The sequence below is a fragment of the Fringilla coelebs genome (assembly GCF_963513975.1).
Source record: "Fringilla coelebs genome assembly, chromosome: 3".
In the NCBI taxonomy this organism is placed as follows: Eukaryota; Metazoa; Chordata; class Aves; order Passeriformes; family Fringillidae; genus Fringilla; species Fringilla coelebs.
Genome location: NC_140030.1, coordinates 8,026,809 through 8,049,572, shown reverse-complemented (window position 1 = coordinate 8,049,572; position 22,764 = coordinate 8,026,809). Strand labels below are relative to the sequence as shown.

Sequence of the window (22,764 nt, the reverse complement as noted above, 5' to 3'; positions counted from 1 at the left end):
GTCCAAGATACTGAACTTTGCTGTGCATCCCTCTTGCTGCCCTTAGGATCTCAAACCCCTCCACTTCATGGTCAGTGCAGCGTAGATGATCTTGAGGTTCACATTCCCCACCAGTCCCTCCTTGGGAACAAAGTCCAGCACAGTATCTCTTCTTGGTGGCTCCTCTATGACTTGAAGAAGGAAGTTGTCCTCTACTCATTCCAGAAACCTCCTGAATTGCTTCTGCCCTCTGTGTTGTCCCTTCAACACATACTGGTGTGGCTGAAGCCCCCCACAAGGCCCAGGACTTGTGAACATGAGCCCGTTCCTACCTGTCTGTAGAGGGCCTCTAAGTGTGTTGTGTTGTGATAACTGAAGTTAAACATACCTCTTTTTCTTCTTGCCTCCTTGATTTCTTCACACATCTTATTAAATTCTGGATCCAGTTCAGCAGCAATGATAGCATGAGCAGTGTCCTTCAAAGTACATGCTCTATGTCTAATTATTTTATCTAGAAAACAGGACAGCATACTTTTTTATCCCAATTACAAAAATTCCTTAGCATTTCTATGTTGGTTTGTATTGCATACTACAACACTGATACAAACAGAAGTAACTGGGAAAAATTACAGATGTCTGAAAATGCAAATTAATCAATATCACAGCACACTCAAAAATCACAATCCAGCTATTGAAGAGATATAGGAGTTTTCAGAAGTATAAACTGGTACTTGAATCCACGGTGGCAACTATAAACAAATGTAAACAGTGAATGATGAACACATCTAAATCAACTTGCCATAAGGTGTAGCCAGTTTCCACAGGCAGATCTACACAGTATAATGGAGTGGAGTGCAAAGAGTTCCCAAGTAACAGAAGACTTGTCCAGGAATTAATTTACCCACTGGGGTCTAGGAATAGTCACAGTTATACTGCCTGCAAAATCACACTGGACATCATCAGCATCTGTAAGGCAGACCTGGCTCACTTACATTCCTTCCCTGGTTTTTTATTTAACCTGAAATTATTGCTTAATTATTATTTAACAACTGATCAAAATTGTGCTAAAACACATTATTTTATTCCTTACATTGAATAGCTGTTTCTCATTTAAATTCATTTTTAAAAAAAGGGCAAGAAACAAGCCTTGAGTGTGCTACATTTTCAGGCCTATTTGGGAAAGAGAACAAATTGCCCACGCTGGAAGCCTAAATGAAACTCAGAAAAAAACAGACCAGTTCCCCTACCTTTAAAACACACAAAACAAATTATTTCACCACTGAAATTTGAGAAGTAATCATAACTTAATAACTAAGGCCATATGTGGAGAAAATTGACATCTAGAATGTAGCTTTTCAATGAAATCTACAACAGTCATTGTTTGACTTCAGTACAAACATATTTAATTTGTCAATCCATCCATACTGAATTACTTTTTCCAGCTGTTGCAGGTACTTCAACAATAACCATCAACATTAATGTCTAGAACATATTCTACAACCAGTAGATTTAATGTTTTAATAATCTTTAAAGACAACAATTAAGAATATCACTAAATACTTATTTCACAATATTTGTAATTCTAGAAACAGCAGGTTATACAGCTGGAAAAACTTCTGAGTGAAAGAGACTATCCACTATCTAGCTCAAGAGGCCAACATTTTCCAGGGAAATCTACTGCCCATTAAATCTACTGAATGTTGGAAGGTTTTGCCCACATATTTGTGAAGCATTATGTTTTATGATCACAAAAAACCCCACACTGCATTAGTACCAGATGTTATTTTGAAATGTTAAACTTCAAAGTTTTGGTCAGATAATAAAGTTTAAGAAGCTCTTGCAAAGGAGGAAGGGATGGGAGGGGAGAGAAATAAAAAGAAATCAAATTGGGGTGTTTGACTGAACCATTACCTTCCTCTAACCCTGTGCCAGACAAGACTTTTCCCCAGACAGTGCTTCAGTGAGGCAAACACTCATGTCCAACATACAGTGGTTATGTTCCCATGCCTTCAAGAACATTTCCCAGTCAAACAATGGAATGAGAAAACCCCAACTTGTCTTACTACAGAACCTGTCTGAAATTTTATAGCAAAGAACCAGGAAAAAAATATCCCCAAGCAGCCAGTTTTTGATATCCAGACTGCAGATAAAATCAGCCAGTCTGGTCATCCCTCTGCTTTTCCAACTTAACAGGACAAAAGCAGGTACAGTATGAGTCTTCTGCAAGCACAGAATGTCCAGCTTTAAAGAATGTGAACAATTATAGGTTAATATTCATTTAATGAATGCATCTGAATGCATGGAATGCTTTCTCTGAACAGCCATAATGTGCTGTTTCAGGTGTGTTCACACAACAGCCCAAAAAATCCTGCATGCCAGAAGAGCAATACATGCTCTGTGGTTAACAGCAAAGGACAGAACCATTTTTCACCTCCTATCCAAAACTGAGCCTAGAAAGAGCCAGATCAATTTCTCCCAGTTCAGTTCTGACAGCAAGGACAATCAAAATATCCCTAAACAGGTGCTCTTCAGATAAACTCTGAATGCCAAGTGCCCTTCAAGGGCCTCAATAAGTTCACATCAACTGCACATTAGAAGTCCTTGAAAGTGTGTTATTAAGAACACAAAATAAATGGACTTTTCTAGCTGAAAGAAAATAGTGCATCAAAAATTGAAGAAATAAAGTTAATCTTCTAAAAATATGAACTGGGTTCAAAAGGCAATGTGAAACTATAGCAGATTGTACAGTACAGCAGACTATGCTGCAGCTAGTCCACACATGAAACACTTGCAAAATGCCTCAGAAAACCAAAAATTTGAGAAGAAAAACACAGTAAAATCAGGCTTTTAACCTGCTAAAGCAACTTCTCAAGATGTCATGAAAAACTTTCTAACATATTGGACTACATTTGTAGTCCAAGTACCAAATGTATTAAGCAGAACTCTACATTAAAAGGGTGCTTTGTGTTGATGCTTTGTAGATGACTCTTGAAGCTGCCAGCTGAAAGGCTTTCTTTTGGCAATGTGCACTGTAAGGCAGCCCTAGCAAAGAGCACACAAGATCTTCTATCCTTAGTTTGGAGTGTGAACAGCTTTTACATGCATTTCAGTCTACAAATTCCTTTTTAATTGAAAGCATCCCACCACACTTTGTCAAGACAATACTGTCTAATCTATCCTAATCAGCTGTAACTGACTTCCTGGCCTGGTGATTTATCCTGTTTTATTTCTATTCCCAAATACGCAGATTTTGATTTTTGTATATTAATTTCATGTTCTAAGCTGACATGGAAATACAGCAGACCACTGCCAGATTGTGTGTGGATTCTCCACAGAGCTCTCCAAATTACAGTGGGGTTTTGTTGCCTATAAAAATCTAGATACCCAAAAGGAGCTATCAAATTTGAAAGGAAACTATGAAACATAATTTATTAGAAAACAGCTCTGAATGCTGCAGTTTTCCTGCTCTTCTCATGTCCCCAGTGCACTCCATGCCTTAGAATACTAAAAGCAGAGACCCTTAGGACTTGCTTATCCTAATTATCACAAGGTAGGCAGCTTATCTAAATGCCTGAATAGCAACAGAATATGGAATTAAGTTCCAGGCTTTCAGGTCTAGGTAGGCCAAAAAGAAGTAGGTTCTTACCTCCAGGATCTTTGTCTGGATTGTACTCCAATGCATTGCTGCAGATCAGGTCAATGTCTGTTAGAAAATCCTTGGCTGTTAAGTAGTTGTGTTTATCAATTTTGGTTATTACTGTTGATAGGTCCATTGGCTCTTTGATAACCTCAAGGTAATCTGAAACCTATAGACAAACAGCACACAGAAATGACACAGGACCTATTGAATACTGACAATCACATCTTTATACCTGGATTCATTCCACATGCTTAGCTCTAGGACATTAACTAAACATCTTGATTTCTAAGCAAATTTATGTTAAAAATTGAAATTTTATCAGGCTAAAAACATAGGACTTCCAAATCTGCTTTTACTTTTATCTTTCAAAATTAATTAAACAGGATTTTTGAAGCAGTACAACTTAATGTAAATGCATTTTTCCTTTTAGACCACTTTAGTTATAGATTTTTATGATGCTATAACACTGTCATGGAACTAAAAAGGCAAAACCCATCAGTCTAACTTGAAGCTCTAGGAAAAATTAGGGAAGCTCTATTTTGTTCACTTTGTAGGTAAAGTTCTCATTAAACTTAACAGTCAAATTATCAGCTTTTAAATACCTTCTATTAAATAGTTTCTTCAATCACTTGTTAAACAAAGAAAAGTCAGGTTTTATTGATTGCATATGTTAGATTGGCTGTACAGAAGGACAATCTAAAGAAAAACCCTTGTGTCACGGTTTACTGAGAGCTTAGATCATAACTGGAGATTCAGCAACCAGTGGGGCACACTAAAAAGTGTTTAACATAATTCATGATACCATAAGGGTCTCAGCCTTAATAGCCAAATGCATCAGCACAGCTGCTGTAATGAAGTTCACCCAAAAAATCAATGATTTTTTTATTAACTTCACAGAAAAAAAAATATGTATCAATGTTTCAGTGTGATTTAGATTACATTTAATTAAACACACTGGCAGCCTCTAAAACAGTACTGCATTTTTTTCTTTTAAAATCTTCCACATATGACAGTCACTGTCAAAGCACTTAAGAGTTAAATACAGATTCAGGTCAAGCCATAATGGCTCTATAAGATTTTTTTTTTTAATTTAGTGCCTGCAGATATATATTACCACATTATATACCACATCTCTCTCTTTCTCTATATATATAGATAGATATTATAACATTAATGCATTACTTCAGTGGACAGCAATGTGTCACCTAATTCCTTAAATAAAGACATTGAAATTCATATCGACAAATGAAAATGGCAAAAATTCTTTTTGTCTCCCTTTATGGAAACACGATAGTATCTGGTTCAGGGATGGGAAAGCTAAGCCACAGGCTTCCTTTTCTTGTTAGCACAGCATCAGAAAATCTTCACTGGAAGCTGTAAATATTGCTGCTGCTTTAGTCAGGGAAATTCTTGACTTATCACACAGCAGCATTCTCTGCAATGCAAGTAGGAGTGAAATAAACCTAACACATTTTTTAAGGAAGTCAAGCAGACAAGCTGTTGTAGAAAAAGAAAGGCTAGTCCTGTGCTTAAATGCAGCAGGTGGGATTACATTTGATTTCTGGTGCTGTGATACATTAGCAGGGTTCTGGCAAGTCTTCAAGTAACAAATTCACATTTTTATTCTCTTCATCTACAAAACATGGACAGTTACTTGTTCTTTCTCTATGTGCCCTTTTTCATTTAAGTTTAGACCACAAATTCGTGACAGAAAGTAACTACCTTCGCTACAAGTATGAAGAGTTTCTACAATAATAGACCTCCCAGTTTCACAAGAGAAATTAAACCAAGGTACTGCTGAGATCATGCTCATACTGTAGGTTGCACATTAAAGAGCTCACCAGGCTTTCAAAATCAGTCACCTATGGAACACTATGGAAAACTCAAATTAAGAGAGGACTGCATCAGCCCATAGAAGATGCGTGTTCCATCCTGCAAGGAATTTACACTCCAAATCTACTTTTTACAGTGCTGGTCTTCTGATGTCCCATATTAATCTTTTAATGTCTTCCAAAAGAGATGCTTCTCTCTTCAGAAGCAATTAGGGATTTCCTTTCAGTTAGCAAGCCTGCAAAGCATGCAGGGGGCCAGCATCTGATCTCAAAGTCAGGCCAAACACAACCCTATTCACACAGCAGCCCCTGAAAACAGATTTGCAGATCGAACTGTCTCATCAGTTAGGTGTGTACAGTCCATAATCAACCACTTAATGCCTTATAATGTGCTACCATCTGTGATTAATGGCATCCACAAGCATTACTGCTGAAATTATGCAACAACACTATTAATGCTGAATGCATTACAGAACACAGATCACTTTCCCAATATTATCATGTCTATGATTACAATGCTGTAAAAGCTTTCATTAAAGAATTATATTTATGGTTTCAAGTATTTCAGAAGCACTGGCAAGGATAGGAGTGTTGGCATTTTAAAATGCTCATTTCATTTATAAAATGGACAGGAATGCACAAGGTTTTTCCAAAGGCCATTGGCAATAGAACATGTTCCAAATTCTTGCATCGTGGATGATGAGGCTGTGACTGAACCACCAGCTAAAAATCTTAGATTGGAGAGATCATGGATCAAACATCTATTTTTCTAATTAATTTAACGGTTTCCTTTCTTAAATTTGCATTCTTTTTCTAGTATTTTCAACTTCATTGTTTGCACATTACTGAAACAAGACCTCTTCAATATCCACCGGTTTGCTGAAGATGTTAAAGCGTTTGTCTGTGGCCAGCCTCTTGGTGACATCCCTGAGAAACAGGCGTAGCTCCCGCAGGGTGTTCTCCTCCTGGTCCTCCATCCGCTGCTTCTCTGCCTCCGACAGCTCCCGGGCAGGACACGGCAGGGCAAGAGGAAGAACTTCCAGGGCACGAAGAGCTAGGGAAAAGAACAAGAAATCAGACAATGGAAACGTTAACAGTTGTCCTAGGCTGACGTTAGGATGCTTGTATCCCCATTTGTGTGTGCTGTTGGTGCTGGATATTGTGTTCTGTGCCTTCAAGAGTGGCTCTGAAGAGTGAATGTTTTGTTTTGGCTCCTTATCAGCCGCTCCCCCACGGCCAGTGGGACATACAGACGGGGCAGTACATAGCGCTGTTTCTGCTTTTTGCCTGGCTTTTGCTTTGCTCTTGCTTCTGCTTGCTCTTGCTTCTTGCTTCTTCTCATTAGTTAGATTAGCTAAACAGTCCAAATTTCTTCCTAGACTGTTTCTCCTTTCCTTTTTGGACCTACTCAAACCTGCTCTGGACTGGGACCTGGGAAAACCAAGAGTTTGCACCCTGTGGCTGCAGCAGCTGCCCCAGCGCCGGAGGGACTGATACCAGAGCGACCCCCCAAAGAGACTTTCTGAATTTGTCATCTTTTTCAGAGCGGTGAAACAGTGCTGTCATCCGGTATTGTTCATTTTGTGTGCTGGGGGGTGCTGTGCCTGTTAAATAAACAGGTTCTTTCCACTTCTCTCCGAGGAATCCTTCCCGAACCAGCTGGGGGGAGGGGCCGTGTGGGTTTGCTTTCTGGAGGGGCCCCCCTTTGGGGATTCTCTCCCAAATTTGCCCTAAACCAGGACAACAGTACAGTGGCTCTTTGCATGATGCCACTCCAAATTTCATTGTGTGTATTCAATATGCATCATGGATCTATCACTGCATCCTTGACCCAACAGCTCTCCTTCTTCAATCACTGTTAACTATAACTATGAAATTTATTCTGGGCACTGATTAATGCTGTCACATGGTAATTAAACTAACTGTTAATTACCCACACCTCTCTAGAAAGAAAAGTAACACAAAACAAAACAATAGGATCATATTATTATCGGTTTACTGTAACTTAGTTTACCAGCCTGTTTTCTTCTTGGTGGGGGCATTGCTGCCTCATCAAGGATTAAGCCTTTGAAAAATCGTAATCTGTCTTCTTCACTTGGTCGTTGAATGTAAAAAACCTCTTCATACTGGATTCTGAAAATACATTTCAGCTAAAAAAAAAAGGAAAAAAAAAGCCATAAGAAAAATGAGCCCCTACTGAAAAAGACATGAACAATGACCATACTGTAATACTAGTAACAAACTTTTCAAAATCGGCCACAGGACAGGGGATGGTAGACTCTACCTAAAGCTGTGCCCACAGCAAAGGGAAAATAAACACTTGTAATTCTCACTGAATTTTCTAGAGTAATGAAACTTGCAGTATCCCATGATCCTAACAATGGCCAACGCTGCCATTGTAAAAAGGGAGGAGAAAAAAAAATCACAGAAAATGTTACGAAGAAAAACCAGGAATCCTCCCCCTATGCAGAGCATCAGAAAATGTAAAGCTCAAGGTCAGGCCTTCAGACTAAATCTGCATTTAATTATAATGGAGTCATTTGTCAAAAAGAACAACTGGCATAATGCACAATTTTGTCTTCTCAGCAGAGTGGCATGGAGCTTATGAAAATCAGTAACACGGACATACATCCCTCATAAGGGAAGATTACTAACATTCAATAATTATTACATTTTCTGTTTGACATATTTTAAATTAAGTTAGAAAGCCACTATAAAACAAAATTATTTTACATGATTAAAACATTCAGAAGAGCACAGAACCCCCTACCAATGCCTTCTTCCATGATAAACTTACCTCTTCAGGCAAATCACTAAACATGGACTCAGAGGTAGACAGTAGAAATATAGGTGAGAAAGATGGTATATCTTGCAGCAAAGTTAGGAAAGTAGCTCTCACAGTTTCACTGACAGCTTCCCACCAATCACCAATATGAGGCATGTAAACTATACTTGGTACTGTTCTTCGAGCTTCACGAAAGATCTAATTAAAAGAAACAGTTGTATTTCAACTAAGGAACTAATTGTTACCAGCAGTTGTGAGTAACAAAGTTCTTGCACATTAGAGAATGATTCATGTTTGTGGTATTTCATACACAAATGTTCCAGCAGAACAGAATTATCTAAAGACTTTCTAAAGAAGTGTTTGTGACTCTTAGCTACAGCATTCAATTATTTTATGTCAAGGTGCCAGGGAGACTATAAAGAGACTTTATTTTAAAAATATATATGTTTTAAAAACTTGCTATGACTGAACATTCAAGATGAAAATTAAACTCTTTTGAAATTCATGCAATATTCACCAAAAGCTAGCTAGAAATGTTAAACATTTAAAACTAAGCAAATGAACCTAGAACCACACCAATCCATATGCAAGTGAATAAAACGAGTGTCAGGCACTGAATACCCAGATTAAACTTACTTAGCACTAGGTATGTGATGAGGGGCCAGATTAAAAATGTAATTACATTCACTAGTCACTAATGAGATTTCCATCACCCTCTAGAGACCTCTTTACTTTAAACAGGAAAATAGAAGGAGCCTATGAAAACCTGGACTTTAAGCTACATTCCAGCTGGCTGCCTTTATATTGATACAACCAGAACTACATAATTGACTCATTACAAGGGAATCTGAAATCTCACCTGTGCACATGACTCTTCAGGTGTTTTGGCACTGACTGAATAAAGAGCTGGCAGGTCCAGCCTGTGTACAGAGAATTTTTCCAGGGTGTGCAATAGTGCTGGAGCAAGGTGCGAAGTCTGGCCTGAACCTCTTTCCCCAGAGAGCAGTAATCTGGGTCTGTAAGAGGTTGGCTGGTGATAAGCTGACCTGCCACAGAATAGTAACAACAGCCAATTAACATACCAGTATTATCAATAGATGGATATACAGGAGATATTTTAGAAGCCATAAGACTTTCAGTAATGGGCAATAGCTTCCTACAACAGCCTCAAAAGATCAACTAACCCAACTACCCCTGAATACTGCTCCAGGTGCCAATAACTCAAGATTTCTCTTATCTTTGGTTTCAAAACCATTTAATTCAAACTCATCTGTGGGAAACTATGCATATATTAAATTCATTACAATTTTCATTATAACCAGTTTATTTAAAACTAATTCCTTGATCATATAAAAAGACTTATTGAACATCCAGTAAAGACAGCAATTTAATCATTCCAGTTCAGTCCTAACTACTAACATATCTCTTCAGTAGCCTCATGAATCCCAGGTCAATCCTTTTATAACTTAAGTGCTGCCCAAGATTTTCCAGAACCAATGAACATTTCAATAGTTTCCTTATTTAAGAAAAAGGACCTGAAGTATGGTTGAATAACATCACTATGCATCATGTATTTTAGCCTATTTGTACACTTCTAGTCAGTAGACTTCTGGACAGAAGGAAGACTTCAAAGAAAAACTGCAAAGGTAAACTTATTTTCTGGGGTTTTTTTGTGGCTGAGAAGAAACTCTAAGCCCATAAAAGAGGTTTTGGGATTTTGTGTTTGTTTCTTTCTGTTGGGTTGTTTTTGCCCAATTTTATGGACGAATGATACATGAAGAAAAATGCATTAAGTTTTTCCATTAGAAGTCTTTTCTATTTATAGAAAACTGATTACTGATTAAAAACCGGAAAGTTTTTAATTTATTTGTATTTTCTCTCATTAAGGCATTTCTATCTGCCCATCAGTGAACTCAGGCAGTGGAACAAGACTTGATGGTATTACTTCATGTTAAACATTTTGGGACAGCAATGAACTTGGCTTTCAGTTCTGGTGGTGGTTACACAGACAGGTAACAGTCAGAAATGCTCAGAAAACAGACAGAGAGGCTTACATACTTTGCAAAAATAAACACAGTCTTGAAATTATTTTTATTTAAAGACACACATCCACAAAAATATATACTGTTGTTTTGGGTTTGGCTTCCCCCTTCCCAATCTTGCAACAAAAGCTTAAATTTGACATTAGAATACTTAACTATGTCCCTCCAACTTTTTGAACTTTAATCCTTATTTTTAAGCTTAGATATCCACAAATTCTGTTCTGGCTTTATTATTTAGCACAAAAATTTTAGCAGTTTTCCACAAGATGGCTCTACTAAACAGTGCCACTAATGAACAGTTTTTCTAACTTCATTTTATTTATTCGGCAAACTCCCTGCAGAAACTACCAAACAAAGTAGTCTAAAACTATTCTTAACACAAAACCAAGAAATGTTAATTATTTTAATTACTGTAGTAAGTCAAATTTATACAGGAAACACTCATCCAAATTTCATACATTTTTTCTAAATTCCTGTTTTCCTGAAACTTTCCATGAAAAAGAATAAAAAAGCACATTAGAAATGCTGAATACAATCATTATACATGATGCTTCCAAATAGCTGCATACACAGAAGCTCAACCATACTCTGGACCAAGAAAAAGCACACAACCCCTCCAAAATATTCCTACCTACATCTCTTCTCAGTCCTTAATCTTTCAAATCAAAGTAGTCTGTTAAAATTGAAAATTGCTGTTAGCATTTTTATTCCTAATCTACAGATTGAAAAACATTTCTGATTCCAGTGTGTAGGATGTGGCCTTTCCCAAGAACACCCCCACATCTAAAATTCCTCTTTGTGCACATACATGTTTCCATTACACAACACCACCGCCACCCCAAAGCAAAAAAACAACTTTTTTAGCTCTCCTGATGTAAGAACCTCCTGGGTTTATCTATCTAATTATACGCATTTAGAGAAACACTCACATTGTAAAATGAAGGTAGGGTTTATGTATAGCAGCTGATGACTGTTTCTTTGGTGATCCTGAGTGACAGCTCGTCTCAAAAATTGATGAAGCATTCTCATCTTCACTATCATCTAATATTAGACTTGGTACATCTGTTCCAAGAGATGTATTAATTAGAACTTTATCACTTCTAAGTACAAGTACAACAAACAAGACAAGATACTACAATTTTCTTTGTGTCAATTATAATAAATCCTCAAATGTAGAAGAAATTAGTTAAAACTGTCTAAGTATCAGCCTTCAGAATAATAAGTACTTATTACTTCAAAAACCAAAACAAATTAAATACAGTAGAAGTCTAATCATAATTACATTTTTTTTTAAACAGTCAAGCTAAACAACTTCTCAAATACAAAAAAGTTTAACTTGTTATAAAACACTTCCTTTGGGTTTATTTCACAGCTGGAGGTTTTTTCAAGGATGAAGCTATAAAATTGGTAATTCCTCAGACTACACAGAACTTTGTAATTATTTACTTGTGCCAAGTGTCCAAATTCTCACAGGTACACTTCTTCTAAAATTATTCTCAGCATGACTACCTAGACAATGTATCTTTATGAAGAATTGCTTTCCACCCTCTGATAATCTGCTAAACAGTACCAAATTACTTTTATCAAAATCAGTTCAATGCAATCCATGTTCATATACTATACCTATTTTAATTCCTTTGCTAATATATAAGCACAATGAACTGAAGTAGTTTCTATACAGACCTTGAAAAACAAAAACCTCAAAGACTCATTATACTCACAAGACACACTGCAGAGACAAAAAACTGCAAAAATACTAATATGGCACTAAAACAGAACAACCAGGTAACAGCTGAAAATCAGGTACATTAGCTCCCAGAGCTGCAATGGGATTAAAAGTTACCTGGTGTGATTTGATAATAGGACAGAACTGCTGCAAGATCTTATTTGCCCCAGGAAAGGAGGTGAGCTGCTTTTGCCTATGCCATGGCACTCATTCTCATTTCCACAGGGAAGGAAGTCTACAGTGATGGGATGAAAATGGCCACAGCCACTCAGCTGCACAGCAGGAACCCTGCAGAGGCCAGCTCTGCAGAGCAAGAAAATGCTCTGCAATGAATGGGCAGCATTCCTGAGAGTGGCCCAGAGCCACTCTAGCACATTGCTGCCCAGGACATCCCAACATCAGACATCCCAACAGCAGCTCAAGTTGGCCACCGCCACTTAAGAAAAGGGATTGCTGTGAAATGAAAGTGTGAAATAGAGAGATCTAGGTATTATTCTCAAATACCAAACCACTGCCTGACTTGCTGGATTTACATGAGGCAATGGCACAGGTCCTGCCACACTGATCAAACAACCACCACGGGACAAAGGAGTCGCCTTTAAGGCAGTGTTGTCAGATGGAGGTGCCATGTGAGCCACAGGAAAAACTGTCCCAAGGTTCCAGGAAAAATTGTTAAGAGACAACAAAGGTTCCCTTTGCTGGCTGTGTGATGTAAGAAACCAAATTCAGAGTAGGCTGGACAGGAACAACATTCTGCTGGCATGAGATGAGGATGTGCCACATCCTTGTCAAGCTGTGATGCAGTCACACATCTGACGATCATTCCTTAGGAGCAAAGATGAAAAAGGCTTGCAGACCCCAAGTAGTGGCCAAAAGCTAATCCAGAACTACTGGGTATTTAGCTAAAGCTGAGGATAGAGACATCCAAATCAACTGGACAAAGGCCTTCTATCTCTGAGCTCACTAAAACAGACAGTCCCTAAAACGGACAGAATTTCCAGAATACCAAGCACAGGCACAGTCCTATGCTCATGCACTGGACACAGCTTTCTCTCCCTAAAATACATCATTACTTTAAAAGGCAGCCCATCTTCTAATCCCAAACATCAAGTTTCAGTGGCATTCTCTGCTCAAGCATCTGACTCATAGAGTTACAAGAAAGAGGAATTTTTAGTGAAATGCAGAAAACCCGATGTGCAGATTGTAAGCATAGCTGTAAGCATGTTCTATATACTTTCAGGAAAATTTCAAGCCCTATTGTATAATATACATTTATATATAATCATTGTACCTGAAAGTGGATTTTTCTGGTTTTAACAAAGATTAAAGCTTGTTATTCCATATTTTCTTGGATTTAAGGGGGGTAAGAAAAAATGAAAGGAAATGTTAAAAGAAAACTCAGTTCATGCATCTTCAAAATCAATTATCTACAAACATTTAAAAGTACCCATAGCAGCAAATTATCTAATAAAACTACTATTTAAATCAACTTAAGCTTCCAAACTCAATTTGTTAGCAGTAACGAGCAATAATAAATAGGAATGTAAAAAATATAACCAAAGAAAATATTCTGAACTTAAACCAATTCTTCAACAAGAATGACAATCTCTACATTGGGTGCTGCTAACAGGTTAGCAGTATACAGAGACTTAAGCATCATAAATAACTCTCAGCTGAGGATGCCCAATAGGATCTAACTGCAGCTGCAAGCCAGCTCATTTCCCTCTACCCACCACCACGTGCTCCCAGGCCCATCTCTGGCCAACTCCAACACTTGTTAAAACCTCCAGATAACCCACAGTCAGCAGAACACACATAAATACATCATTTTTGGATGAGTTTTCTGGCTAAAATGGTTTAACAAAGGACCTGAGGTACTCAAGCAAGTGGAAAGATGGAGCAAAAATGCACAGCTGGGCTGGAGAACTGCAGCAGCCAGCACAAGGATCAGCTTAAGCTGCCTGGGCTGCAGGCTGAGAGCATGCCCTGGAACAGGAATGAGAGGAAAGTCATGGCTGTCACAGATTTGCTTTATGACTGGGCTGTTTTCAAGTTAATCACACACAACCCCAAGTACTGTTTACAGAGCTGGGGGGTGAGAATGATCCCAGATAAGAACAGTAGACTACATCAGAATAAAGAGATCTCAAATCCAAGGTACCTTGTTCAACATTTAACTTCCAAGAAATGACCATGGTAACTATACAAGTATGTCTGAAGAGAAGAGCTGGGCAGAAAAACCCCAGAACCTATTGACTCATTGCCAGTCAGTCAGCCCCAGTCCTTCTTATTCCCTGCCTCCTTGGTGCACCCACACTGCTCCCACTGCAGCAGTTTCTGGCATCCACTGACCCCTTAGTGAGTTGATTTTACTCACTAATTCAGCAAAAAAAGCCACCTTGACAAAACAGCAAATAGTTCTCTACTTGCTAAGCTGACAGAATCAGCTTGGAGGATCAGGAGTGGACCAGACCAGTTCAACCACATGTAAGACTCAGGACTTCTAGAATCAGCACATGACCATTACACAGGCTCATGTACTAAACACCTGCTGAGCTGGGAGCCCCCCAAAGCTTCTGCACCACCAGCAAGCAAAGGACTCGGGATAGCTAGCCACTGTTGAGGACAGGAGCACTAATTTCAGGTCCTGTTACACTCAGCCACATTGTCTCACTTTTTTCTTTGTTCTGACCTTTAATTATGCCTATCATTTCTTGTATTTAAATTGCAAATTACTTGTGAGTTGTTTTTATGGATGGCCCTCACACCTGTGGGACTTTGCTTTGTCTAGGTCAGGTCATTAGATTCTACAACAACTTGGAATCAGCAAAATAATTATCCACCATCCAAGCAAATAGTACTTGCATCCTAACAACACCGAAGGAAATAGACACCAGACTTAAGGCTAGGTGGAGAAGCTGAAATCCTTGCAAATTGAAACGGCATTTGCAAAAGAACCCAAGCCACATACCTTCACTTTTGTCACCCTGGCTGAACTCAGCGTGGGGGAACACTTTGTGCAAGACCTCGAGGAGCTTGCTGAAGGTGCGCTCCAGGAGCGGCCGGATGACGGGGGACAGCGCGTGGCCCGAGGAGGTGACGGCGCGCTGGGAGGCCGGCACGATGTTCTGCATGGCGTGGTAGAAATCCTGCGCGCTCAGAACCACCGAGGAAACGTCCAGCTGCAGCTTCTGGCTGCTCATGTAGATCTGGGGGTAGCGGCGTCTCAGGGCAATCAAGGCAGCCTCAGTGCAAAGTGCTTTTATGTCAGCTCCACAGTACCCTAGTGCACACAGAAACACAAACAGCTTCCATGAAACAGCACTGCTGTGCCACACCCGCATCAAACATGCGTCCAGCTAAAAACAAATCAGGAATATTTGATTGTCGAGGTCCACAAAGCATCTGCCAAAAGGTATCGGGGTCATAATCTGATGACAGTGTTGTACATCAAGAAATTAGACATGTTTGTAAGATATACTAAGAAATTAATTCCACATGGAAGTTAAAATTACCTCCATTTTCCCTATATCATTTTGTGTATAGTGTATTGCTAGTCCTGGGTTATAGGTCTGTTATTGCTCTTTCTTCTCCCTTAATATTGTCTAACATATGTGTGCAATTTTAACAGGTTAGTTCCTCTCCTTTTTTCCTTTAATACCTCCACATGAATATAATCTTTAATAGCAAAGTAATTTTGTTACATTGAACATCACCAACGTTAAACTTTTACAGTCTGAGAAAATGAGCAGTATAAAGAAAAATGTTTCATGAGTAGAATAGGGAAGAGATAGAATCTCTTGTTAAAAAAAGTATTACTTGAATTCTTGGAAAAATGTTAACTTCTACTATGAAGAGAAATGTTTCAGACTTTTAAGAGTTTCATAACTTTACTAATATAACCAAAGGTAGAAATTAAAATGCATTAAAATTTTAATTTAGCCTATCTTCATAAGTATCTTCAGGTGGCTACCTATAATTGCTTAATCATCATTAGTGAAAAACATAGATCTGATAATTATGAAACACAGGGAGACTTAATACCTCTGAGTCTTTTGCAGTACTAATGGTTTGGGGGTTTTCCCCAGAGCTAGAAATTAGATTTCAAGTTTTTCCATCTCTCTCAGCAAGACACATTAATATGCCTCTGTATTTTGAGGCACCATAGCTCCATCTTTCAAAAACTGTAGAACAATATTCCACTGAGAAAAGTAATTTAGAGAATTAGAGACACTATTGGAAAATGTGTTGCACTGAGGTACTGCCATACAAAAGTACATAGGTTTGTAATGAAGTATTTATAGAAGATAATTAATCAATTCTTTAGTTAAAACTATTCTCATTCAACTGTTGGTTTATCAGACTTCCTCCTCCTCATGAAGTCTTACAATACTTGCATTTTTTCTACTCTATTTTTGCATTAAACCAAGGAGGGCAGGTTTAGATTGGATGTTAGGAAGAAATTCTTTACTATAAGGCACTTGAACTGGCTGTTCAAAGAGGCTGTGGGTGTCCCATCCTTGGAAGTGGCCAAGGCCAGGCTGGATGCAGCTCTGAGTAACCTGGGATAGTGGAAGGTGTCACTATCCACGGCAGGAGATTGGAATGAGCTGAGCTTTAAGGTCCCTCCCAACCCAAAACACTCTGTGATTCTATGATTGGTCTTTTGGCAGCACCAGGTTGCAGAATTGAGGGCTGCCTACCTTCTCTCTCTTTAGCCTCTGATGTCCCCTTCAGTGCTCCAGGCACGTATATTTTTACAAGATCCATAGAGCAATAAGAAAAAAAGCTGATTCCATATTAGTGTTTAAAAATAAAAAAGGAATTAATTAATATGGAAGACTGTAGACACTTTTCCATCTCCATCTTTCAGATATATTAATTTGGAGGATAATAATAAAAGATACACATTTTCAGCTATAAAGGTGACTTAAATTGGATGAGACTTCAAACTGCACCTTTCTTATAAATACTTGAAAATAATTTTAAAAAAAGAAAAGAAAAAATAAACCCAGATGGACAAAAACCATAAATATTGGATAATTCCTGCAATTTTTAAGCTAAGCTTTGCAGTTTTATAAAAGGGTCAGTAGCTACTATGGTATAAATTTGGTGAGTCCACACCATGACTATTACCTAAAACATATGTAGCAATTCAATGTAACCAAGTTACCTTGAAATAAATACACAATATCTTTGAAATATCCGCAATATTAATCAATAGACAACTAATTGTTTTCAGCACTGAAGTTATGTTATTTAGGGTTTTTTAGCTTTCATTTAACATGAAATCAAAACTATACAGGCACACTCCAACCACATGAAACTATTAGACAGTAGCTACTGGTGCATGAGAGAAACCAAACCAGGGTTCTAAATTCTGCATTGCTCTTTAGGTATCAGGTAGCAAGTTCCCATTTAAATTGGTCCACTTCTCATCCAAAAACCACACTAGATTAAACAAAAAATGAGTGAGGGGAGCACTAAACCAAAGCTTAAATCAAAGATGTGCTGAAGATAGGCAGCACCCTGAATGCACCTCAGAAGCTAGTTTAGTATCTTTGTGAAAAGATTCAGCAGCTCAGGAGCCAGATCCTTCCCAACTTTTCTATTAACAAATGCTGTAACATCACTTTCTAATAGTCATTTTAATCACCGCTTGTACATCTCCAAAGAATTGCAAAATTAGGAAATAATAGCCTGTAGCCTATTTTTAAAATTAAATTCTCAGGTGATCAGATACACAATTAGTCTCCATTTCTACCTCTCATTCCTCAGGAGCAATTACATTTGAAGACTAATAATTGGTGTCTCTTTTTGAGGGACTCTCTTGTGCATACTGTACATCCATTTCAGTGACAAGAAAACTGCAAAAATTCTGTACCTTGAGAAACATTAAAGAGCTTTTTATTGCTAAGAAGCAAATGCACACTGATTAAGCAGAAGAAAAACATAAGTGAAGTATTGTCAAAACAAAATAAAATGTATCATGACAACAGTAAATAACCTGATGCAGATTTTACCCAAATTGACACTGCAATATAAACTCAGGGTTCAGAGCATTTGCTTCCATTTTTGAAGCATCTCAGGAAAGATGTTCAATTTGCCCAGCAAAAGGTACTGGCACACCTCAAATTAGAACAAAATGAGGATTCATGTCAAATAGTCCATTTTCTTCTATCCAGCACCATCAAACTCTGCTGAACCTTTCTGAAGTACAACTTTCAAAGAGCAGGACAGCAAACAAGTGGATTCCTACGTAGGTTTCCAAAGAATGCACTTTGACCACCAAAATTTTCCAGCCACCTTTACTGTGTAGAAATTGTGCCGTCTTTAAAATTTCTTCTGCCTAAAACCCACCCTAAACCCCACAATAAAGTGCTACTAAACAGGGTGAAGCATTTAGGTGAACAACTTTGACCACTTCTTCTACTTTATGCTGTGCAACTCTCTACAAAACTCTCAAAATGACTGCAGGGAAAGAGAGTTAGCAAACAACTCAGCATGATGACAGAGATGAAAAATAACTACAAGGTTTATTTTAAAGAATTGTGAAAAACAGGAATGCTAATGCCAAAATCTCTCCCACCACCATTACATGAGGATGCGAAAGAAAAATTTACATGGCATCATTTTGCCACAAAACACTCCTGCAATAAGCACAGAATATTTTTAACAAGCATCTTCAGCATAATAGTTTGCTTCTTTATAATTCTATCTAATAACATTATTTAAATAACTCTTTCTACATTGTAAAAAGATTCATCTGCAAAACGCCAGATGGAGGAATTCACACTTTTTCAGTTGCTAGTATGTTTTGTTTCCTGCAAGACTGAGTTTATAGGTAAGTCTCTCTAGCTACAGAAAGTTACCATTCCAAACAAGGGAATAAGCAAAAGAGAGAAGATGGGATTTATAAAGTTAAGAGTGTCTGGGACCCATCTGCAGTAAAGAGAAAAAAACATAGTAATTATGTGTGTTTACTGAAAGTACTAACAGGACAGAAGTGTGTGGTCTTCCAAGCAATGCTGCACTCTCCCCAAGCTGCTTCACTTTGTCTCACGCACATTGCAGTCATGAGGCCATTCAGGGAAGTGGAGTCTTTAATTCTCACATACACAGAAATGCACTAAAAGGTTGTAATCCATAACACCTGGGACAAAAATCAACCCTCAGGAAATAACCTATTTTTTGCAAGTCCTGGGGCTTTTCCCTTCCAATTTCCTTCTAATTACACCCCTGGATCGTAAGAAGTTCTGAGTTGGACATACACCTGCTTCCCCAAAGACATTTGCTTTGGGAGTATTTCAAAAGTTTTCTTCATTAGGATCCAAAAGCTTGGAGTTAAGTGTTGCCAAGTCTGCTGAACTGGAGAGAGGTATCAACCATGCTGTGCCAAAAGCCTGCCAAGTCTAGGCAGTTTTCACTTTGGGAAGAGGGGGTGTTGTTTTTTGGGGGAAGGTTGTTTGTTTGTTTTTAAAGAAAACCTGTGCACAAGAGAAATAGCAGACTGGTATAAACTACATCACAGACATAACATGTGTGCCAATGAGTCCCATTGGTAATGGCCACAAAGAATCTGGAAAAGTCTGTTTGAATCTTTGTTGCAGATTTCACATACAGAAAGGATGAGGCACTCTCAAGGTGAAGAAGATACACTAGTCTTACTTCAGCTGTTTTGAAAAGACTTTGTAATACTTCAAAGATTTTCATCTTGAATGTATGGAAACACTTAAATTCCAAGATACACACTGGAGACTGTTAAGTGTACAGTAGCTGGAGAGCAGGAAAGCCAAGGAAAACAGAAAAGGATGTTTCTTTTTGTTAGCCGACTTCCACAGAACTGACAGGGCTTATGGAGCACAAAGAATGTCTTCCAGTCAAATGTACAAATGGCTTTCCCTATTGTCTGAAATTTTAAAACACTGTGTTGTCAATGAAAAAATATGGTGAATTTTTAAAGAAACATCTGTGGGTTTTTTCCCACCTATTCCCCTCTCTCCCACTAAGCAGCACCACACATTTGCACAATTCAAGCAGAATTTACATGAAACGGGTTTGTTGTGTGCTGTTATACCCGGCAAAGCTAAAACTGGAGTTTGCTGCACAGCTCTGTTTTCTCCTCACCAGAAGATGCTGAGGTCTTTGTGCATCAAAAGCGGAGGGATGCTGCTTCCATGAGAGGTGTCCCTGCGGATGAAGAGGATAATTCGGATGTACTGCAGCTGACTGAATGGACTGATGTTCAGTTTAAAGCTCTTACATTCCCTGATGATGGATTCCAAAGCACAGATATTTGAGACTGCTCTTTGTCTGAGAACTTCAGTGCTCGTTCAAGCAGATGACTTACAGAGGATGTATCTTTGCATGCAAGCTGTTGAGAAGGTATTGTGGTGTGTGCTTTAGGGTCATTTCCTCTGTTAAATTCACTATACAAATATTTGGGTTTGTTTCTGATTAGATTTAAACAGCAGGCTTATCTTGAACAACCAACCTCCATTCAGTACAACAGGTCTCTGTGAGCTCCAAAAGTGTATTTAATGTATTCATGTTGCGGTGCTTTTTTTCTCCCCTACCTATGTCTATACTTTGAGGTTGTTTTGTGCTAGCTATCTGGAAAAAAAATTCATCTTTAGAAAGGCTGGTTAGTTTGCTGGATTTATGTCAGAGGAGAGCATGCCAGTCAGTAAAAAACAAACAAAAATCAAAAACCCCGCACACAAGTACTTTTATTTTTCCTTAGTAAGTAGATAGAAAAAACCCCAAGTCTGCCTATCTCTTTTGTAATTTACAAATTTAATGGGAAGTCTACCTAAAGATTCCAATTCCAACTTCATTTTGCTTCTCTTTAAGGGTACTCATCTTATGTAAGGACAGTGATATCACAGAAAGGAAACGGTTGTATTTTCAAATGACTACTAGCTACTCATTCTGGGTTTTAGTAAGACAGAAACATATTTGTTACTACAAAAAGAGTGTTGTTCAAAGTACAGAAGTTTAGAAAGGTAGAGATAAGAAAATCTTGATACATTTAACATACCTTCCAAGTTTCACACAGAAGAGAAAGCCTCTACAGTAAAAGCACTAACAACATAACACTCACCAACACATTTTTCAGCCAGTTCTCCTAAGAAGGGATCTGACAATTTGGGGTTCCAATCCCTGGTATGAATTTGCAAAATGTGCTTTCGTGCCTGATTTAAAAAAAAAAAAAAAAGACAGAAAATGAGATTAAAAAACTAGCAAGTCAAATCTGTATCATAGAAAAAATATTCTTTATTTGTGTGAATCTATAGTTACTTTACCTGCTTTTGGCATGTAACTGAGACACATAAAATAGTACTTAGCACTCTGTAGTCTTAGCACTCCAAAGAACAAGGCTTTTCCCTTCTTTTTAATTTCATATATAAGCAGTACTTTTTTTCATCAGTTACACATTTTAATTTCTGTTTGATCAACATTATTATAGATGAACAGATCAAAACCCATGTTCTATTAGGAATTATCATAGTTTTATGATTTCATTTTTAATTGCTGCACCTATGAGTAACAGGTTCTACTGTCAAAGGCCTCACCAATTAACAGGATGAGTTGAATAGCACAGCACATACACATGAATTCCAAACCAATTCCAGCTAAATGTTCTATAGAATCTAAATAAATCTACCCATACACAAAACACGTTTAATTTTAGGTATAAACTCATCAACTATTATGGCTGAGTTTATGTAAGTTTAGAAAAAGGAACTGAAATGTTCCTGTTGCCAACATTGTAATGACTGGCTGTGCATCTACATTTTTTACATGCTTAGAAGTCTACAAGATTTAAATTTATTTTGTCTTACCATAAGTTTCAAACCCCACATAGTTAGGGTTCATTATACAAATCCATAGTTTTGAGATAAGCAATTCAGCTTATTGTGAATAATTTACCTCTGTTTAGTTTTAGCTATATCCTGAAGATCTGAAGCTCAATATAACTTCATGTATACAACCTGTATGTAATAAAAATGTCTTCCTAAAGGAAACATTCTTATAAGCAAGAATGAATATTTTTATTTCATAAGCTTGGCTGTCAGGCATTCAAATGTTTAGTACACTACAGATATTTATTAATATGTCTCCTTTCCAGGTTTTACCTTCTTGTCAGGCAAGTTGAAAAGAAATTCCCTGTCAAAGCGACCAGGTCTCCTGAGTGCAGGATCTATAGAATCCAGTCTGTTTGTAGCACCAATTACAACTATTTCACCTCTATTATCCAGTCCATCCATGAGGGCAAGAAGAGTAGACACTATAGAGCTACAAGAGAGTTTTCGGAATAAGAAAGTTTTAGGAACACTGCAAGAACTCCTGCATTTACAAATGCAACATTTATACATTCAAAAGAACAAAAGCTAAGCTACAAACGGGTGCATTAACAGTTTCAAGTCTCCTAAGTTCCACTGGCCTCCTGGTCTGCTGGCCCCAAATTTCTCTCAGCAGAGTGAAGGGACATGGGACACATAAATACCACCAGCTATAGAATGACAGGTACAAGTGTGTTGCCATACAGAGCACAGCAAAACTGAGATCAAAAGCAGCCACAAAAAATTTCAGCCAACAGCAAACTGTTGTAAGAAATGTTCTAAAAAATTACAAGATAGCAACATAAGATATGTTTGTACATCACACCATTAAGAATAAAAATCACAGGTGAGCTCAGTTCATTGATAGAACATTACAATTCATGCTAGAATAACAGTTTTTCAACTGGTTATTCT

At 37.9% G+C, this 22,764-nt stretch overlaps 1 protein-coding gene across 4 annotated transcripts in view; it reads right to left on the bottom strand.

The window, feature by feature from the left end:
* ATAD2B (ATPase family AAA domain containing 2B) overlaps positions 1-22,764 on the bottom strand; it is a gene marked incomplete at its 5' end in the record, with an annotated part of 74,762 nt that overhangs the window by 23,122 nt on the left and 28,876 nt on the right. For 3 of the 4 annotated variants that reach the window (XM_084203398.1, XM_084203400.1, XM_084203401.1), the window contains 10 exons: positions 368-490; positions 3,626-3,785; positions 6,309-6,505; positions 7,466-7,601; positions 8,249-8,434; positions 9,096-9,282; positions 11,208-11,340; positions 14,976-15,287; positions 21,108-21,198; positions 22,144-22,303. In XM_084203398.1, coding sequence (XP_084059524.1) covers positions 368-490; positions 3,626-3,785; positions 6,309-6,505; positions 7,466-7,601; positions 8,249-8,434; positions 9,096-9,282; positions 11,208-11,340; positions 14,976-15,287; positions 21,108-21,198; positions 22,144-22,303 — 1,685 coding nt within the window. The remainder of the gene's footprint in view (positions 1-367; positions 491-3,625; positions 3,786-6,308; positions 6,506-7,465; positions 7,602-8,248; positions 8,435-9,095; positions 9,283-11,207; positions 11,341-14,975; positions 15,288-21,107; positions 21,199-22,143; positions 22,304-22,764) is intronic. The other variant, XM_084203399.1, reaches the window with a different exon arrangement.